At 32.4% G+C, this 21,069-nt stretch overlaps 2 protein-coding genes across 2 annotated transcripts; both read right to left on the bottom strand.

Annotated features, from left to right (window-relative positions):
* Nucleotides 1–2,059: 2,059 nt before the first annotated feature.
* On the bottom strand, nt 2,060–14,214 carry LOC101502662 (clathrin heavy chain 1). The gene is made up of 30 exons (XM_004500444.4): nt 13,953–14,214; nt 13,445–13,649; nt 12,349–12,437; nt 12,179–12,257; nt 11,919–12,046; nt 11,329–11,427; nt 11,105–11,213; nt 10,304–10,383; nt 9,999–10,226; nt 9,848–9,913; nt 8,991–9,107; nt 8,612–8,809; nt 8,327–8,443; nt 8,070–8,129; nt 7,802–7,888; nt 7,599–7,682; nt 7,379–7,513; nt 7,213–7,275; nt 6,992–7,096; nt 6,798–6,910; nt 6,429–6,681; nt 6,194–6,330; nt 5,839–6,117; nt 4,759–5,761; nt 4,003–4,488; nt 3,733–3,903; nt 3,455–3,640; nt 2,978–3,100; nt 2,775–2,885; nt 2,060–2,649 (listed from the first exon to the last, which is right to left on the bottom strand). The coding sequence occupies exons 1-30, from the start codon at nt 13,995–13,997 to the stop codon at nt 2,497–2,499; spliced, it is 5,109 nt and encodes a 1,702-aa protein (XP_004500501.1). The 5' UTR covers nt 13,998–14,214; the 3' UTR covers nt 2,060–2,496.
* A 3,694-nt stretch (nt 14,215–17,908) lies between these two features.
* LOC101502356 (large ribosomal subunit protein uL1) lies at nt 17,909–20,246 on the bottom strand. Its single transcript, XM_004500443.4, has 5 exons — nt 20,111–20,246; nt 19,682–19,901; nt 18,914–19,079; nt 18,622–18,827; nt 17,909–18,148 (listed from the first exon to the last, which is right to left on the bottom strand). The coding sequence occupies exons 1-5, from the start codon at nt 20,113–20,115 to the stop codon at nt 18,095–18,097; spliced, it is 651 nt and encodes a 216-aa protein (XP_004500500.1). The 5' UTR covers nt 20,116–20,246; the 3' UTR covers nt 17,909–18,094.
* Nucleotides 20,247–21,069: the final 823 nt, after the last annotated feature.

The following is a 21,069-nucleotide window of genomic DNA, read 5'->3' as shown; positions in this document are numbered from 1 at the left end:
TATATATAGGAGATACTCACTTCCGAGAAAATCCGCCACCGCTCACTTCAATCACCAAACCAATGTATTCACAAAATTTACTTTCATTAGATACAAACAAAAGCAATTTTTTTATTGTTAATACAAAATATTATTTCTAGTTTCCAATATAAATATGAATATGATAAAAAAATTGATGTACTTGATTCAAAATTAAAATTTAATCATCAATTTTTTAAATCATATTTTTACTTAAATTTAATATCGGAGTGAATAAAAATTTAATTCTTAATTCTAAAAAAAAAAATTAAATTTGAGTTGCATATTCTTTAAATTTAATATCGGAGTGAATAAAAATTTAATTCTTAATTCTAAAAAAATAAAAATTAAATTTGAGTTGCATATTCTTTAAAAGCATTTTCTATTGACAAATCTAATCGGCTCTTTCTCAACCTTCCCTTTACTCCTCTCATATTTTCCTTTACTCCTCTCTTCCAACTTTCTAATCCACGGTAGAAAGGTGGTTTGAAGTCATTTTTTTTGTTCAAAATATCATGTATCGTTTTACATAGATCTTATATTTCTCACATTTTTTGGTGATTTTGGGATCTTAGTGTGATTTCTTTGTCGTTTTGATACAATGTTGTTTGATTTTTTTTTTTATCTTATTGTAGTTTTTGTTTGGTTCAAATTGACATACAAAATTTAATCTATTACAAATTTAGTCAATGATTTGATATGCTTTAGATCTGGAGGTATGAATATTCCAATTATTTTGATTTTGTCACATTTGTAGGTATTTTTCCATTCAATGATATTAACACGGTCGTTGTGAGTTTGTTCACAAATACATCCTCAATACATTGCAGATTTAGTCAATGATTTGATCTTCAATACTACAGATCCAGAGACATGTGTATTTTGATCAGTTTAATTGTCACATTTGTATCCATTTTTTTCGTTTTATGATATTAACTTGATTGTTGTGAACATATTTACAAATTCATCATTTTCAATTTTAGCGACGTTGAAATTGTTTTGTTTTTTATATATTTTACCAATCTTTTGAAATTATATATTTTAAAAGTAAAAGAGTAATCCCTATCTTAGAGACCATCAACTGCTAAATTTGGAAAACAAGAGTAAAAGAAGAGTAATCCCTATTGTGCCAAAGGTCCATTGCCAAAAAATATTTTTCCTTGAGCAAGAAAACCAAAATTAAAAAGGGAAAAGATTTTCATGAAGCATGAAAGCAGATTATTTTTCTTGTGAAGGAAAAATAAATGAAGAAAATAATTTAGGATTTGACAAAAATGAAATTAGAATATCTCTTGAAGGTGAATGTTATTGCTCTAATACTATGTTTAAGATTTAACTTTGAAAAAATGGTCTCTCATCACATGGTAAAATAAACAATCCCAACATTAATTGCAAGTTTCTGATTATAGCAAAAGTCAGTGAAATAACGAGCAATATTTGACAGTTTTTGTTGAGAACGGATTGGACCCATATTTAAAGGAGAAACATGAAGTTTAGAAGCAGATGCATGATACTGTATCGCAACACTCCAATGGTGTATATGATATTGGACGTTTAGAAAGAGCATACAAGGAGGAGGAAGAATTCTTAGAGAGAAGGGAACAATCTAAAATATTTTATTGAGTCGTCTTTAAATCGCTCAGACTGAAGAACTCAGGTACGCATTATAAATCAACAAAACTGACATGATGAGTCATTTAAACCCAAATACCTATATAATCATACCTCTAAATGTTTAAGTCCAAAACTAACATCGGTTACAATTTGGTAATTGGCTGCATTATCCTCCCGCTACATTGATGTCCTTAACAAGTGATTAGACTCCCAATTTCTGTTCTAAAGGTGTACATAAGAACACACATTTTGTTGAATCTATTCATCTCTTTAGCTTATGCTTAAAAACTAGCCTACTATTTACAAAATCAGCAGAATAAGTATTGGTAAAAAAATGTAGGTTACAAGAGATCATGCAGCTGTATCAAATTGATGTACACTGTTAGCACCTGAAATGTGTATGAGCTCAAAACAAAAAACGGAGAAATAAGTCCACAATAAACCATGTACTTCAAAGTAGAAAAGATACACACGACAAACACGCCAACAAGCTCTATTTTATTCCACTTCTTGTGGAATAAATCCAGAACATAATAAACATGGACCAGGAGTTGAAGTCGGTCTATTTGACATTATACTGAAGACCAAATCATTTAATACAAGAAAAATGGTTACATACAGAAAATCCTCCGCTAGCTCGTATAAGCAGCCCAAAAAATGCCTCATCTACAAAAAATATTACAAAACTATGGCACAAACCCCCAACAAACACATTATTTTGACCTAAACCTCCACCTCAATCAGAAGCAAAGAAAGAATACTGCATTAAATCCCAAGTGAAATTTTATGAAAATTCCCAACCTGCTGCGTTGGTCTCCATTTAGACTTGAGTTCATGGCTGAACTAACCATGGTCCCTTGTCTGTCAGTAGCTGCTGCCCATGGGTGGCATGCCAAAAGGAGGCATTGGAGGCATCCCGAATCCGCCGCCCATTGGAGGAGGAGGGGCAAAGCCTCCTCCCATTCCAGGCATTGGCGGTGCAGGCAAAGCAAGAGGCAATAATTGAGCATACATATTCTGCAACAGAACATATTTTATTCAATTGGAATCCAGTATTATACAGTTCAATCTGATAAAGAGTGATGGATAAAAAGGAGGTAGTAAGTTATTAGCAGGTAACATAAAATGGCCAAACAAAATACCTGTTGTGCAATTACTTCCTTCTCTTCTTGTTGTTTAGCTTTCTCTTCGTTCTGCGATTCAATTCTGTGCTTCACCAGTTCATCAACTTTGCCAGTGTACTCACGGATAAACTACAACGGCGAAGAGAAGACAGTGAAAGAAAATTAGATAACATGAAGAAAAAGACAAAGTTCATCATATTAAGCACAGAAAGATTACAAACCTGTAAGAGATATGGTAAAGCAAAGTCCATCATATTATGCATCCAAGCCAGTTCAAGAGCAATGTCTACCCGGATCAAATCATAGCAAACAAACAGACAAGAGGCAAAGCATTCCTTTTTTCCCTGCATAAGCATGTGGAAAGAAATATTAGAATATATTGACCTTACTCGACCGTATGCATATTAATGTGTCTACCCAGATCATATTGACCTTTCAGCAAGTGCTGATAATAAAACCTTTGAAAACTGGCAGGATAAATTGTCACTAAAAGTTTAAAAAATACTACACATGCTATGAAGGATACCACATTCACCACTATGCAACAACCAAAACACCGTGATTTAGCATCTTAGTTTAAAAAACCATGTTGACCAAGAACTAGAGCCCACCCTAAATCATCCCGGGCATAGGCTGAGCCAATATCTGATTTGCAAGGGATTATATACAGTATACACAGTTGAAACTGAATTTGGTACCTGATCAATGAAATAGACAAGTAACTCTTCAGCAAGTTCGCGTTCACCAGATTGTGAGGCTGTTTCCATTGCATCTTTGTAAAGATTATCCTTCTTTGACAAGGCGATGGACTGCTTCCACCTACCTGCCTTCTTGTAAATATAAGCAGCAACACGTCTCATCTCAAGAAGTTCATGCTTTTCAATCTGCATTGCATATGATGATGATGATGATATATCAGGTTACTACTACAGTTAAATTCAATGAATAGTCTTTATGGAGGATAAATGCAGCTCACCTTTTGTGCAAGGCCTATTTGATCAAAATTATCATGCAAATCGATTGACTCCCGTAATCTATCATAGTCTTCCTCCTCAACATATATCTCATTCAAGGCTTCATTAACAGCAGACACATTGTTGCTCTGAACTGCAACCATGTATGGCTTGACCAGACGAAGGTGACCAGCCTATAGTACGTTACAGAAAAACATTCATGAGTAATACAGAAAACAGGTTATAAGAGTATAAACTAAGATCAATGAAATTATGGACGATATTGATGCTACCTTTCGCATGATGTCAACAACACGTGCATGATCAACCCGAAGTGCAAGGACATTCAGAACATCATTGATAAGATCTGGATGCTCTTGCAAATAGAAGTGAACAGCCTTGTAATACAACTCCACGTTAGCAACTTTGGCAATAACATCTTTGAATTGCATGTGATCCCATGCTTCAGGTGAATGGTTCATGATGGTTGTTGCAGCATTATCAAACTCATCATATTGGATATACAAATAGGTCAGTTCCTTCCAATGCTGTTGTTCATCACAAGCTCTTATGAGTTTTGGAATATTGAGTCGGGTTGCAAATAGTTTGATATGCTCCATAAGTTTCTCCGGACGGTATCTAGCATACAGAACTCCCAGCTCTGTGAATATGCCCATATGTGCCCGTTCTAATCCTAGGCCACTCTCCATGAGGGATATTAATTCATTGAAGCATCCTCTATTTTGATAATATTCACTTACCTCTTCCAAGTCATCCACCTGCCAAATTCACGACAAAAATTTAAGTTAAGCTTTTTTGAGGACTATTATTGGCTTACTAACTGCAGACCAAAGCAATATGCGCAAAACCTTTCCACCATCTCAAGCTCACAACATACTTTTAATGTTATTATCTTCTCATTACATTCTAGAAGCTAAAATTATTCAGACTTTCTAAATTGAAATCAAATCATATCTGAATAAATCAAAACTTTATAGTTCATTTCAACACATAGTTAATTAAAGAACTAACAAAAATCACCGTATTACCTGGACAATAATGTTCAGCCCACATATCTGGGCCAAACGGAACTCCTCTGCATCAACACAAGCAAAGCAAACTTCCTTCCATGTTTTTGCACTGTTAGCTTTCCTTGCTGCATCAACAGCACCTTGGAACTGTTTCAACTTCACAAGCGTGACTGCTAACTTAGCCCAGTTAGATATAAAAGCAAATATAATTTTTGCAGCCTCATAAAGCTCTTCGTCATACAATCTGTCACCAACATTTTGAAGATTGGCCACATTCGGCATGAGAATGAACTCCTCGATGTCACTCAGCCTATCATTCTTTGCATATGCATAAATAAGCTCACTGTCCACCTTGGGCTCTTTTGTCTTCTGCCTTACCATCAGCAAGTATCTCACTAAGTCCTGGTAAGCATTGCCGTCTTCAGCAGCTCGGATGACATCCAAAAATTGTGTTGCATCATCTGCCCGTATAAAGGACTCAATTGCATCACTAACTAGACCTTCCCTGAGTTGAGCCTTGGCCACCTGACTCCACACAGCGTCTTCTTCAACTCGGAAAGCAAACTCCACAGCTCTATCAATGCTATGAATATTATCTAGCAAGACATTGACTGCTTGAACATTTAAGTTGAACTTCTTGAAAATTGCAAACGCTTCCTCATATAATTGAGCCTCAACAGCCATTTCTCCAACTGCAGGACCGTCAAAGTTGTCCAGTCTATTAATGTAATCCATTACTCTGGATGGATCAGCCTTTATCGCTGTCAAAATAAGAAGATTCTGAAGATTAAAGTTCCCGCTAAAAGCAGAATTCTGAAGCACAATCTTCTCAAGAAGCTCAATCAACTCATGAGGTAGATCTGCAGTCATGAAAGCCTTAACAGCTGCAGATACTTGTTCAGGGCTCTTGCTTTCAGGAAGAGCAGTAGATACAACTTGATCAATAAGTTGTCTTCTGTAGGCATTATCAGGGATAAGAACTTTCTCCCAAAGGTCAGCATCCATTCTCTCAACAACATATCTGTAGTCACAACAAAAACATGTAAGCATTGGAGCCACGAATAATTACCTTGTGAAAGATAAATATACACCACAAACCTTGCTTGGAGTTTGAACAATGAATTTTTGTTTGTCACATTGATAAGTTCATCATCACATTGTCCTCGCCTATAAGCCACAACTGCCAAAGTGGGATCCCTTTTTTCACAATATTTGCCCACAACTCGAGAATCATAATATGGGTTCGTAGTGAGAAAATGTTCTGGGTTGTTGTTACTATCAATTATGATTTTACCCAGTGCATTATGAACATGTACATCCTGGCTTCCCTCACTTACAAGATGTTCCAAAAACTGAGTGAGCAAACGAAGCCGGTTCCTGCAGTCCAAAAGTACCAGAGAAAAATCAGAAAAATGAGTGCAAAACATTACTCGTGTTAGAGAATGGATACCACCTCTTCTCACATTCTTCCACAAGGGGCTCTACTGGCAGTAACGAACGAACAGAGAGAATTAAGCCTTTGATAAAATCTTCTGGACATTCGTCATCCAGTAGCTGCCCAACAACTAAAGGAGCATTCCCTGGGTTCACCTATAAAGCAAGGCACAACGTTATGACTGCAACAGAGAGAGTAGATAGCCATATTGAAATAAGAAGGGCTGCTACAATAGAAATGCAAACTATAATACCTTCTGAACATAACCTTCAATGTAGCGAAGCATGTTACTTGTGAATAGATAGTGTGTTAGATCTGGAACAAATCCAAATCGGTCACAAACATTAATCAATGGTCGTGCATCTGGAAGTTTTGCTTCCATCAGAAAGTTCTTTGTTTTCTCAGGATCATAGAAACTTGATTCTCTAGTCACACGCTCGACCTCTTTGATTTGTCCAGTCTTTGCTGCTGCCTCAATGTACTTAAAGTGAATGTCGGGATCCTCACTATCCCATATTATTAAGAGAAACAAATTAGCAGATTAATATGTCAAACAATCTTCAGGACAAACGGGATTATTTGTCCCCTTGCTAAAACAAATCTTCCAAAATGAAAGAATTACCTGGAGCTCAGATATGAACCAAGGAAAAAATACAGTCCTTCATATGATCTGAATTGCTCAAAAATCTTTATGCAAGCATCAATGCCCAGTTGTTCGCAATATTCTTTAGCAACCTGGACAAACATAAGTAAGCTTCAGTTATCAATTAATTATTAATAGTTTCTAGTTGTAGAAGAAAAATCACACTTCCATACCTGCACAATTATCTGTAGGTTGCCTCTAAGATTGACCAACAATAGATCTTTCATGCACTCTAAAGCCCATTCTCGTGATAGAGTACCGAAAAATTCAACAAGTGACTGCAACAACCAAATAATGTGACTAAGCATTTTTAAACTACCATGATGTTGAAATAGATATATTATAAAAATAAAAAAACTCATCAAAAAGGATAAAAGCAATGGGGAACATAAACCTGAGGCTCAATAGCATGTGTATTTACAATCACACGCTTTATATCTGGCAACTCTGTGTAATGCTGCGTCAACAAAAATGCAATCAATAAGAGGAGTAACTTTCAGCTCAAAACTATAAAAAAAAAAAAAAAAAAAGCAAGGGAAAAATGTATTGAAGGTCATTACTTGCAAAGCTCGCACATAAAGACCAGCTTTTTCACAAAGTTGCGCAATACGAGGACGATCATAATGGCTAAACATGCCATTAGCCAAAATTGCGTCAGCAACATTGGGGAAAGTCACAAGATTTATCTCTAACACCTGAGCAATTCACAAGATTGATTCAGTGCACAAAACAAAATACAGGAGTAAAATGCCTTTAACAAATGAGAAATGATGACTGAACCTTTGTTTGAAGGTACCCATGTTCCGGTAGATTTGGCTTCAAAACATCTAAGAGAAAGGCAGTTGCCTCCCGGATCAGGTTTCTCTGAGCACAAAAAAATAGCCATAAGGTAATAAGTGGACTGTCCAGTAACATATATCGCTAAAATGCAGGAATATTATATTAATATCACCATATAATAGCTTAATTGCATAGATAACAACCTGAAGAAACAGATCAGTTATGGTGTTGTAATCAACAGGGCAACCACCTTCCATTTGAGACATCATTAATGCAAAGTTAACAGCCCCCTACAAATCAAAATAAATAAATAAAGTAACTTGTAGAATCTGTCAGAAAAACGCATGATGTAAGGTGTAGAGAAAAATAATCAGTGACCACCATCTAACAAGATGGAAGACAGCAGGAGCATTCAACAAAATAATTTTTTAAATAATTGAACAATATGAACTGCAAAGTATTATCACATACCTGAGGATCTGCCCGGAGAATTGTTTGCAAAAGGAAGAGATAGTCAGGCGTATATCCAACCTATAACCAAGGAATATGAAAATGTTAAGGCACAGTCAATTCCAGTAAAATGAAAAGGCAAGATATAGGATCTCAGTACAACAGGAGAAGTAAAATACTCCACAAGCCATACAACGTTAAAAAATTTACAAAAGAAGGAAAAAAAAGTCTCATGAATCCAAAATCAATATTCTTTGATAAGAAAACAAGACCTCTACCTGCTTAGAGTATATCAGAATCTTGTCAAACTCCCTTCTCTCAGCAAAAGCAGCAACAACTTTTGGAGTAGCTCTGGCTTTGATATATATTTTTAAAGCAAGATCATTGTCCACAGTCTACAATGGAGAACACTAATCGACATTAAAAAACATATACCATTCGACAATAAGTAAATCCAACTAGAAATAGTACTAGTATATCATTAGGGAAAAATCTGAAAGCAAAAATAAATTAAATAATAAACAATTATTTAAAGTTCTTCAAAATTTCAGTTGCAACCCAACCTTCACAAGATCTCCAAGCTCCTCACTGCACTCAAGCTTGTCCTCAGCCAACCAATTCTCCAACAGATTTTTCTTGTTCTGATTCACAACAAGCCGTGACAATTCCAGTGATTCAAACGCATTCAGCTTTCCTCTTGTTAAAAGAGTGCCAAAATACTGCAACAGTGGAGGAGTTTGTCCAGCTTGCACAGGAACACTCTGCGACATAGAACAGATTGTAACACTGACCACTACAGTCTAATTGACCAGAAAAATAGAATAGCATGAGACAGTACAATTTCATTTATCCCTCAAAATAAACAAAGATGAGTGTCTACGTAAATTTAGTTGCAGAAACAGCATGAACAAAATCTTTCATAGCTACATCCTATCAACAAACCTGAAATTTGGCAACTGTATCAGGTGTACGAAGGATTCCTTGTGGAGACTCAGCAGCAAGCTCAGCTGCTTCTTTATACTTTGTTTGAGCAAATAGTTCATGAAAACGTTCCACTACCTGTATTGTCAACAAAAATATGTCTTACTAGAAAAAATAGAAACAAAAAAAAACTACAAAATGGAAAAAAGATGAAAAGAGACTAATGCATAATCCATTGTAATACTCAATTCCAATATTTTGCAAATTACCAAAAAATTAACTTAAGAGGAACCTTGGCGCAACAATAGGAGTTGCTGCCATGTTAATGGAGGTCACACTTTCAAGTTGTGGAATCAGCCTCTTGTAAATACAAGGCAAGGCTGCCTACAATAGATCCATAAAGAGTCTGACCCTTAGACTCCATGTGGCGGGAGCTCAACAGCAACAGGTTGCCCTTTTTACCAAAAGTATTAACTGAAGCATGCCGCTCATCATTTATGTCACCCACATAATCTTCCTTGCCCTAAGCATCTATCTTTTCTTAGCATAAAAAATTATCAAAGTAAAAGGTCGATATTGACAATGCTGACATACAACAAAAAATCGAACTTTAGGTACTGATTTGACAAGGCTTAAATATCATTCATGTGTAAAGTAATTCCTGGAGCACTAATTTAATGAAAATAGGTGTTACTTTCTGCATTGATTTTTAATAACCTGCACTAATGAATGATAAATAGAAAGATTGCCAAACTTCACACAAGTTAGCACTTGAAATTATATTAAACCCAACTAGATCACATCTAACTTCCAATTTCTAGGGACTTCCCTGACAACACTTAACAAAGAAATATTATTTATTCTAGAAAACGACATACCAGCTTTTCAGCACCAGGAAGATTTCCTCTCTTGGCAAGACTAACTGCTAGCTCCAAATTGTTTAACTGATAATAACCAAACAAAGTTAGAAAAAATGTGTCTTTCTTTCCTCTTTACATCATAGAAGGGATAACAAGAACATGAACATACTTGACCACTGACAAAATTCACAATTGTTTGCTCATTAACAGTAGCCAGTAACACCTGGCCTCTCCTGTTAATGGCATAAAAGCCTCCCACTGATGTAGCTTCTGACGTCAAAAATATAGGATCTGGACTGATTCTGTTCCTATATACAGCAGTAGCTGTCTCCAAATCATATACAAATAGGAGACCAAGTTTGGTAATCACATAAATCAAACTGTATTTGTGGGATATCTGCCAGAACAACAAACTATGAATCAACTATCTGCATGGTTAAAAAAATGAGCAACAAACACCAGCAACTCCCTTACCTGCATGGCAACTGGAAAGTCGTCAGCAAAATCAGGGGGAAAGAACAGATCTGCTTGTTTCTTTGTAAATGAAGGCTTCCCTGCCAACAAATTTGGAAAGTTAAATCCCAGAAGGACGGTCAACTGAATCACATCACAAATTATAGCAATTATACAAATGACTAATTATTAATACAATATCACTATCCATCTTTAAATGCACAAACTAATTTCAAAAAACTGCTTTGGGAATTGTGAAATTAACCACTAAACATCACTCGAACCTAACATATATTCACAGAAGCTTCATAGCTTTATCATTAAATTGAAAACCTAGAAGTCAAGTCTGTTAACATAAGGCAAGTTATTTCGTGCACAAAGTAAAGTAATCCCATCATTTGTGCGTAAAGAAATCCGGGAGCATGGCCCAACAACATAAGGCAAGTTATTTCGTTAACTAAAACCATTTGCAATGATGAGTAACTTCCTCCATAGGCTTAATCAACTCTACACGATCATTGTGATTCATCAGTCCACAATTTTGAGTTTATCACATGATTATTCCTCCGAAGTGAAGAATTTTAGATTGCCAGAAAAAAGTTTCATTCTACAGACATCTTTAAGAAAGGTAAATTTTCCCCACACCTCTACTTAATACAAGTTATGAACAATTTAAATCTTTTATTTCCATTTAACAGGAAAAAAAGCATTCTTGGAAACTCAATTCATCATATGACAACTGCATTGCCAATACATCCTAGAGCCATGTTACCCATAGGCTAATACAGAAGAGGTAAATGTGACAGCAAAAATTATGCAAACCTGGCTGTGCACCCAGCTCAATGACATGCAACTTGGATATAACTTGACCAGCATTAAGTGTCTTAGTGGCAAAAGAAATCAAAGTAGAAGGATTTTCATTCCCAGGAACCTGGCAAAAAACAATTCAATATTGCCAGCACAAAGTAAAATAGTAGACATATAATAGTATACAGTTATTCAAGTAAATATTAAACAAACAAAAATACATGCACAAAGATACATACTTTAAATTGAGCAAATGATGCCGCGTGTGCTTCAAGAGCCTGGCTGCGTTGTTGATCCACAGAGAAGAGTTGCATGTTTCCTTTCACCAATTGTGGCCTCTATAATGCAAGAAGATATAACGAAATGAACCAAACTAGAACAGGCTCATGAAAAATATAGTATAATAGATCATGATTGTTCTCAATAACCAACCAATTTAATATATTAATCTCTTAGTCGAAATATAAATAGTTTTATATTTAACATGTCTCCTCATGTAAGGGCCCTTTGAGCTAGGGGCACATACAACACACAAGCCTATTATTACATTGCATTGAAATTCAACTTTTATAGAATGAGGGAAACAAGATCAAGTTCCCGACTACTAAGTCATGGTCGCTCTAATAACATGCCCAGGACCAATTGCCCAACAGTGTATGGTGTTCAGTTTTACATCTAACAAGTATCAAAAGGTTTTACTCGGAAAATTCAATCAAAGAAGATGAAAGGCCAAAGGAATATGAGATAAATGATTTTATTAGTAAAATTGAAACTTGAAGTGCAATTCACCATGATAAGCTACTTACTATAACAAATACCAGAGATATACCTCAGGGGAACCAGGAGCAATACCAATCAAGACCAACCATTTTTCTGTAGGGTCACATCTGTAATTAATTATTTGATTGTTTGCTAAATTTGCTGTTCTCTCAAACATCTTTACTGGTTCAGCGTCACCTACAAGTTTCACATATCACAGACCAAGATACTGGTCAACAATTTGCATACAAACTACAAGTGCACTGAAGAACAATCCATAAACTTGAAAACATAGCAGTTAATCAGAATTGTAGTTTATCCGTATCCTACCTTCAATTGACCAATGGTATACAGAGGTCACAGTTACAAGACCCAACAACTTGGGGCTAATCCACTTCCAAAAGACTACCTGCACATGAAATGAGGACATTCATACGGTTTTCCTTGTCACCCAATATTTTACAGTACATGCATACAGTATAATAGTATACGACAAGTACCTGCTCAGGCATCTGATAAGATTTCATCTTTGCTTTCAGTTCAATATTAAATATTTGAAGGTGATCTTGAGTTGTTCCTTGGAGTTGGGCTTCAAGAGAAGAATGTAGCATATAAGTGAATATATTCATAATTCCTAACTCCTAAAGTATATAAATGAGGAGTGCAACAGCAAACAGAAGCACACGACATAATCAAATAAGACCTTGAATTTTTTCCATACAGTTGGAAGCATTATGAACAATAGGCTATCTTAATAACAGTGGTCTTTCTTCCTAATGCAATAGTTTTCTTACCCTAATATAGGATATAACACAAAAATGTTGATGCTTCTCTCTTAATATATTTAGGGGAAATTGCACTCACCTCCTTAGAGATATGTTTAAATGCAACATATCCCCCTCTAATATGTAAACACCTCTTTCCTCAATTCTGTAAAAATAGAGAGGATGTGTGTCATTCAAACAATCCTAGAGAGGTGACTGCAATTTTCCCAACAAACAAGGAATGTGAGTGTAATTTCCCCATAAAATTATATCACTTAAGGACGTAATTTTCAGATTTCATATAAAAAATTGAACCAAAGATCTATGCTTCACAATTATGTGCCCCTGGCAATCAGGATGCACGAAGCAGGTATCTAAAGGCTCTCTAGTCTCTACTCTGCTTCCAGTCAAAGTCAAATGAATTGAAATTTGAAACTAAATGTTTTCATTTCATAAAATAGTTGCATAAATGGAAATAGGGTCATGTAATGGGTTACGAAAACAAGATATAGAAAGTTTTTTTCGGCAACCACGACGACATTCAATGCACATTATAAATCTCAAAAACTTCACTATCCAATAATTTCTATATCTGAGGGTAGTGGATAGCATATGCATATGCTAAGGCAAAAACATGAGAAACTAAGGTTTTCTTTCAACAAAAATTCAAATAAATATCAATTCATGCTCCCAAAAAATATGATCTTTATATCATACAAAATACAAATCAATACCAAAATTCTGGCAGCTATATTATCCACAACATTACGAGCTACACCCATAACTTGCAAGTTCAAGAGAATAAATAACACAAAGTAAAAAAATAGCCAACCTTTCAAAGCAAGAATTCTAGAATTAGGATTCATAAGAGCAGAATCAGCAGTAATAGGTCTCCTCAAAGGTTGCATTGGCATGTTCATATCAACAATAACCACACTATTCTGAGGAGCCGTTTCTCGAACGCATATATACTTATCAGATTCCATCGTCACATGCGTGAAAGTGATGAATTGTGGATTTATACCAATGCTTGGCAACTGCAATTAAAATTCAAACACAGTAATCAACTTCACAGTTAATAAATTTCCAACAGTATATAATTCAGAAACATAAACAACAATGATCCAGATCTGAGCAAAATCAACAGCAATAGAGTAAAGTAACACAGTAAACTTCATCACACTATTGAGCGAAACCGTAACAGAATAATCGATTCGGAAAACCAAAAATCGATCAAAGCATAAAAAAATGAAACATGTATCGTAAAAGCAAGTGTTATTAATACAGTTGAGTTTGGAAGTAGAGAAAAAATGAAGTGTGGAGGAGGAGAAAGGACTTACGGTGAGGGTTTCTCTCATGAGAATCGGAGCGTTGGCAGCCGCCATGATGATTTGGATCGGAGGGTCAGATCTGCGGCGGTGATTGAATTGGAAGATGAAGAGTCAAAAGAAGGATCCAAATGAGTTCAAGATCTGGAAACAAGTTGGACTCTCAAAAGCGAAAATGGAGAGAGAGAGAGAGAGAGAGAGAGAGAAGAGAAATACGGAGAAGAAAGAATGGAAAAAAGAAGTGCTAGTGACACTAATAAAGCGAGATTTATGAGAAAATAAAGATTATGAGAAAGAAAGAGAGTTGAATTTCGTAAGAAAATAAAAGAAAACGACAGAGAAGCAAGGATCTCGTTTTATGCACTAATTAGCTAATAAAGCAAATTTACGGGCATAATTTTTTGTCAAAAAAGAAAATTATTATTGCAGAAAATAATGAGGCTGGTGTAATATTATAAGAGACGTGTAGTTATTTGCTGATGACTTAGTTAGTTAGCTTTGATTTTAAGACAGCTAAACCAAGTAATGGTCCAACGGATTCTTTTTCTTTTCTTTGTTTTTTCTTTTTTTTTTTTCATTTTAAGTAAAAGTATTACATCCCTTAAAACTTGTAAAAATATGAATAGATTCTCGAATTTGAACTTCGAATAAAATATTTAGATTAACAGCATAATTGAGCTAAATTTTACAAATTTGTTTTTTATTATTTTATTTTTTGAGTCAAATAAAAAAATAGTGTTTTGTGTATGATTGTTGACTGATAATTTGCTGCTGTCTAAAGGTTTAAAATAAAAACTACACTTAAAATTAACGCAACGTCGTATATAACATTATAAAAAGAAGTTCGTAACGTTATTTAAATGTATATAAAATATAATAACAACAACAAATTATATTTTTGTTAGAAAATTAGACTTGAGTTTTATCAATAAATTATGCAATGTTATTTAAAGGAGTAAGATTTTCCCGTAAAGAAAATGATGTTAAGATTTGGCGTATCTATTTCCTTTACAATTTTATTATTTACTTAAAAAATTATTTTAATTCTAATTTTAGTTTTTTTTAGTTTGTTTAAGATTTAAAAAAAATATTATTTTATAGTATTTTATTTTTTTATAATATTTTAATAAAAATGAAAATAAAACTTCAAATGAAAAAATAATTCAGATTTTATCGTAAAATAATATTTTAAGTATTTTATCTATTTACTACAATTTTTTTATAATCAAATTTTGGAAAATTATTAAAATGAATAACTATTTTGATAAGTTTTTCAATAAAATTATTTTTAAAAGATACATTTAAAAAAAATATTATTTTCATCATGTTAAATATCTAATAATGAATATTTAAATTATTGAATGTTAAAATTACTTTTTTAATAGATAAATGAATTTAAAACAACTTCTATTATTTTTAAATAAATTAATATAAAAATTATTTTTAAAAATATAAAATTGCAATCAATTTTTAAAAATCTTAAACAAATGGACCCTTTATTCCTATGTATAAAAAGGATACCTTGCTTTGGTGTAACTTTTTTCCTTTTAATTTCACCATTTATTGAAACTGTTTTATTTATAATTTTTTCATTTTTTATCTATCAAATAACTAATTTATTTAAATAGTCATATAAAGTTTTGTATAATCTATTACGCGGACAAACGTGGATGATAATAATAATAATAATAATAATAATAATAATAATAATAATAATAATAATAATAATAATAATAATAATAATAATAATATATTACTTGATATTTCTAATATGTTTTCTCATATAACTATACTTGAAAATATTAAAGAATGTTAATATTAAACTCTAATTTTAGACTCTATACAATGAGAGATGATATGTTATTTTTTTTAACAAAAATGAGATATGATAGTTTTTTATTTTATAAAAAATGAGATAGTATAGATGTAAGAGGGCTTTTTTTTATAATTTTTTAACTAATATTTTAGTTACTTTAGAAAAATATGTCCAAAAAAAAGGTACAATTAAAATAAAACACAGGAATTAGTATTAATATTTTACTTAAGATTAGAATTAGTGATATTTTAAATCAACAAATAATTATTTTTCAAAGACAACTTTATTTTTCTAATATAACTAAATTGATATTCTTGTTTGTAGTACACAAAATAAAGAAGGAGTGATTTTTTTAAATTATTCGTGTGAAAGAAAACAAAAACAAGAGAAAGGACTACAATTGAAAACTGTAGATCTAATTGCATTCGCAAGGACAAAACTCGAGAGTGTTGGGGGCAAATATTTAAAACAAGCTTGCCAAGATTCATGTTGCTACAAACTAAATGCTAATTAGTTGATAGCTTTTAAATTAATTGAGTATTTTGTAAAATTAGTAGTTTTATTAATTTAAAAATATAAAATGATATTTTTAATTATTTTTTTGTGTGTCAACTAACACTTAAAATATTTTAAAAGTAATAATTTAATATTTACGTTTTTATTAATTTCAAATTTATCAATCTGATATATTTATAATTAAAGTAAATAAATGACTTATTTACTTTAAAATATTAACTATTTTAAATTTTAAGTTATTTATAAATAATTTATAAATATATTAAATTAATTATTTATTAATCAGATATATTTTTAACTTATCTAGCAAGTTTATTTATTTTAAATCATAATAAATAAATTAATTTAAATTGTTATTTATTAAAATTATTTCAAATCTAGAATTATACAAAATATATATAAATAAACTATTTCTTAAAATTATTTATTTTAAATTATAATAAATAAACTGTATAGTTCAAAAAAGAATTTTAGATACAATAGTATGGGTAAAATTGGAAGCAAAAAATGATATGTTATAACTTATAAGGTTATAAGTTAGTGGAATTAGTTTATAAAAAAACGATATAAGCTAATTAATAACTTTTATCGAACAAAATTTATAACTTATACATTCTACACATTGCATTATCCTCAAGGTTGATTGTAATAATTTGAACAACCCACATAAAGTAGGTTTTGATGACGTCTTTTCTCTTCAAATTTAAAAAATAAAAAAAATAAAAAAATAAAAAAGATTTTCTAGTTAATAGTTATTTTGAAAATTATGATAATTTGCACGCAAAGCTCCTAGCCGATATGATCATGGTTTACACCTGACTATTCAGATGGTCATTACTCGGTTGCTTTGCTACCAAGATTCTCAGACTATGTTGGACCTAGTTCTTGATGTTGTTCCTAAATTTCATTAAAATGCCTCCCTCATTCAAGATATAAGAGATTTGCTTAGCTGTGATTGGGATGTCACGTTTAATGCGTAACTTGTCATAGGAAATTGTGTTACTTTAGCTTGTGAGACTTGGTAAAAAAAAAATGAAATTGTATCCCTATTTATCACTCATTCAACTTGGTGCTTAAAATTATTTGAATTAGTAATAAAAATTTGGACGCGTTATAAGAAAAAAGCTTGGGTTTTAACCTTAAGGTCTTGACCTCCTTTTTGTCCATTTTCAAATAAATGTTTGTGTAGACGCTTTATTTCTCATCTAATGGAGACCGGATTGCAACGAAAAAACTTGTAGACTGCACAATTTTTGTAAGACAAATATTAACAATACAACACAAATGCTAACCAGTACCCCTTTTTATGATGTCGTAAGTATTTGTAAAACTTTGTACACATTTTTTAAAGTTTACAGCAAACATATATCCGTTTAGCGGGAACATAATATGCTTGCGGAATAAAAGTTGAATTTATTTTAAAAAACCTCAAGCTTATGTTACATTGATTGGGATTTATTAGTTAACAGTATAAAAAACATATCGTAATTGAAGTAAAATATTGGTGTTAATTCACCCCTGAAGCGTGATTATCTAACTCTTTTCAGCTGTCAAACATGGAAGTTTTCATGATTCCCTACAAGATTTGCTCACCTTATTGGATATCTCAAATCAACTAGTTTAACTCAATCAGAAATGAGAGCACCAAAAATAGATTGCCTAACATTATCAATTGTTTGAACATGAAACAAAATAACCTCAAATAATCCAACAAAACTGTAATAAGATGAAAATTTCAATCCAGCTATTAGGATAAATAATGTATAGATGAAGATGACAAACTCACTGAATATTGAAAACAAAAAAAACAAAATGAATCCCCTTAAAATACTCGGTAAGATTTTCCCATGGAACTCTTCAGATACAAGCACCTGACCTGAAATCGTACGAATGATAAATTAGATGGATAGCTAGATCAGCCAGACTAAACAATAAACAATACTAGTAAACAACACTAATCAAACAAAAAAATAACATGCAATAGAGTTGAAGAGTAAGCCCTATAAACTAGAGTTACATAGTTTCAACTCCAATACACCCAGACAATCCCGTAGTAAACTGAGTAACATTAAACATTCATGTGAGCTGATGAAAGAAAGCATGTAAAGGTGGGGCGCATCTCATGTCATCATGCCGTCATCTCATGTCACATATCATTTTATCAATAAAGTTAAAAACCATGTGATAATTATGGTTGAACATGATGAGATAATGAAGATTGGTTTCCACTCAACAACAACTATCAGTACACATTAAGTGATAAGTAGTTCACACGATTGCACATTAAGTGAACAGTAAAATAAAACCAAACAAAAATGATTTTGCTTAACAATTAACTGGAATACTCACATTCTGCCAGTTCTTTTTCAACAATGAGACAAGGAAGTTAACACTAAGTTGAACATTCTGAAAAATTTGCTTTTCATCCATGCTAATGTTGCCCACGGCAACTCCCATGCAGAGCACCTTCTTAAGCTGAAATTTCACCATAGCTTTTGTCTCGTTCACCTTTGATTCAAGAGATTCTTGGTGAGAGACAAGTGCTGGGAACTTCCCTGTAAAGTAATGAAAAACTCAAATTCGCAATGTTCTCTCAATGAGGTCAAAGGTAAGAAATCATAGAGAAAGAAAAAAAACATACCTGCTTTGTTGAGACCAGGACCCAAAAGCCGAGGAATCTGCTTAATGACTGCCTCAGAAGCTAAGAAAGCATGGTACTTCTTGGCTAGTTTCTTCACCAATTTCTTATTTTTGTTAAGCTTTTTCAAGGCTTCAACATCCATCCAATCCAATCCTATCTTCTCTGCCTGCAAATAGGAGAAATAAATTTAACACAAATGATTAGCACAATTTGAAAGGATAATTAATGAAGAGAATTTTTGTTACATGTTTTGAATACAAATTAAAAAAATATGTACTAGAATTAACATATCAGTCACTTAGCAAAAGAGACTAATTTGCACTATTATTCATTAATCATTAAAGAATGCACTAAGGATATGTTTGAATTAATATTATAGAGTCAAATGACATCGATTAGTCTAATTATATTTCAACCAATTTCATAGCATTCCACTTAATTCTATAATATAGCACCAACCTAAACATACCCTAAAGCACAAAATATAAATCCAGTGAAATTTAACCTACACAGCGACGACACTTTCCTGAAGAAAAGTTGCATAATAATTAGGTTACAGAACTTCAGATGCATTATATGGTATAGTTTCAACAAACAGTAAATAAACAAAAAATATCACAAAAATAAACCCCGTAACAAAACTATATATACTATAAAGCAACAAGATATGAGAGGATTATAACAAAAAAGTGTTAAATATTATGGTACATCACACAACACCTAATTGAACATTCACAAAACAGTTTGATAATAGGAGCAGATACATACCTCTTCAACATGTTGGGCATCTCCAAGCATGCAAATTTTCATCTTAGGGCGAGGGATGTGGGGCAACTTGACAGAGCCACTGAAACGCTTGTCCTTTTGTGGGTCGTAGTTCTTCAGCCCAATTTGAAGTTCAATAGTCTCAACAAATTTACGGTTCTTCTCCTTGGAATCAGCAGTGATTCCAGAGATAGCTTCTCTCAGAGCTTCACTCTGAAGCTTACTACACATCCATCAACCACAAAATAAAATAAATAAATAAATACGAAATATAAGGATTTCAAGTGCATTATTTAAAAATGATTTAATCGAATCCAGAATCAGAAATGCATTACAATACAACAGATATTCTATGAATGGTGTTATAAGCAATAAACGCATAAAGAAGTAAAAGAGCGGAGATAAAGAGGTAGGGGATTAGAGAATAAACACCTCATTTTGATCTAGAATCGGTGACTAACAAGCTAGATCTCAGAGCTGCGAAACAAACGAGATGGTACCAAGCAAAACCCTAGGTTTGATTTGCGTGGCTAAGGGAAGCTTTATTATAGTATGGACTGAATATGTCATGGGCTGGGTCCGACTTCAAATGGGCTTCACAAACTATTCCTTTCCTTTTTTCTTTTTTCTTTTTTCTTTTTAATTCACACACCCCATTAACTATACCACTACGCCCACAATTTCATCAAATTGCCCATTTTACCCCTAATCTATCAAAAAAAATGGAAAATTGATGTTACCAACAAACTTAAACATATGAAACAGTTTGAGTTTTGAAAAATTCAAAGAAACACTAGTATTTTGAAAAAGAAAAAAAAATTGTATTAAACTCAAGTTATTTTTGTGTCTCTTCTTGACCTAATTTTAGTGGTGAGGTCTATTAACTATTTTTTGTGTCTAATTTTTTTCAAATGGACCATAAATAAATAGAGAAGAAATGAAGATATAATCTCACCATGGGGATAGATTATTTTTTTTTTAATGTCAATACATATTTTCCTTCTTGACAAATCTTTGTACATATTGCTATATGGATACATTAATTGTTTTTCATATTTCTAGTGTATTATTCTTTGTGTAAAATAAGTTTTAAGTTTCTATAAAATTTTAATATTTTATTTTAAATCTTTATAAAAAAATTCTTAACTTTTTAATCCTTAAAAAATTTAAATTTAAATTTTTTATCTTTATTTTTAAATTAACTAATATATATTATTTAAATTTTTAAATTATTGTTTGCAGTAATATTCAATACTCTACCTTTACCCGTATGATTAGTTATTAACGTAACTTTTTGTTTGACAAAGTTTATTATCAAAACTTTTAAATATGTATTTCTTGCACATAAATATTATATGCATAGAAATTTAACCCACCAACAAAATTTCACT

Source organism: Cicer arietinum, chromosome 5, assembly GCF_000331145.2.
Source record: "Cicer arietinum cultivar CDC Frontier isolate Library 1 chromosome 5, Cicar.CDCFrontier_v2.0, whole genome shotgun sequence".
NCBI classification, from domain to species: Eukaryota; Viridiplantae; Streptophyta; class Magnoliopsida; order Fabales; family Fabaceae; genus Cicer; species Cicer arietinum.
Note: the sequence above shows the minus strand (reverse complement) of the source record. Positions and strands in the feature narration are given on the sequence as shown.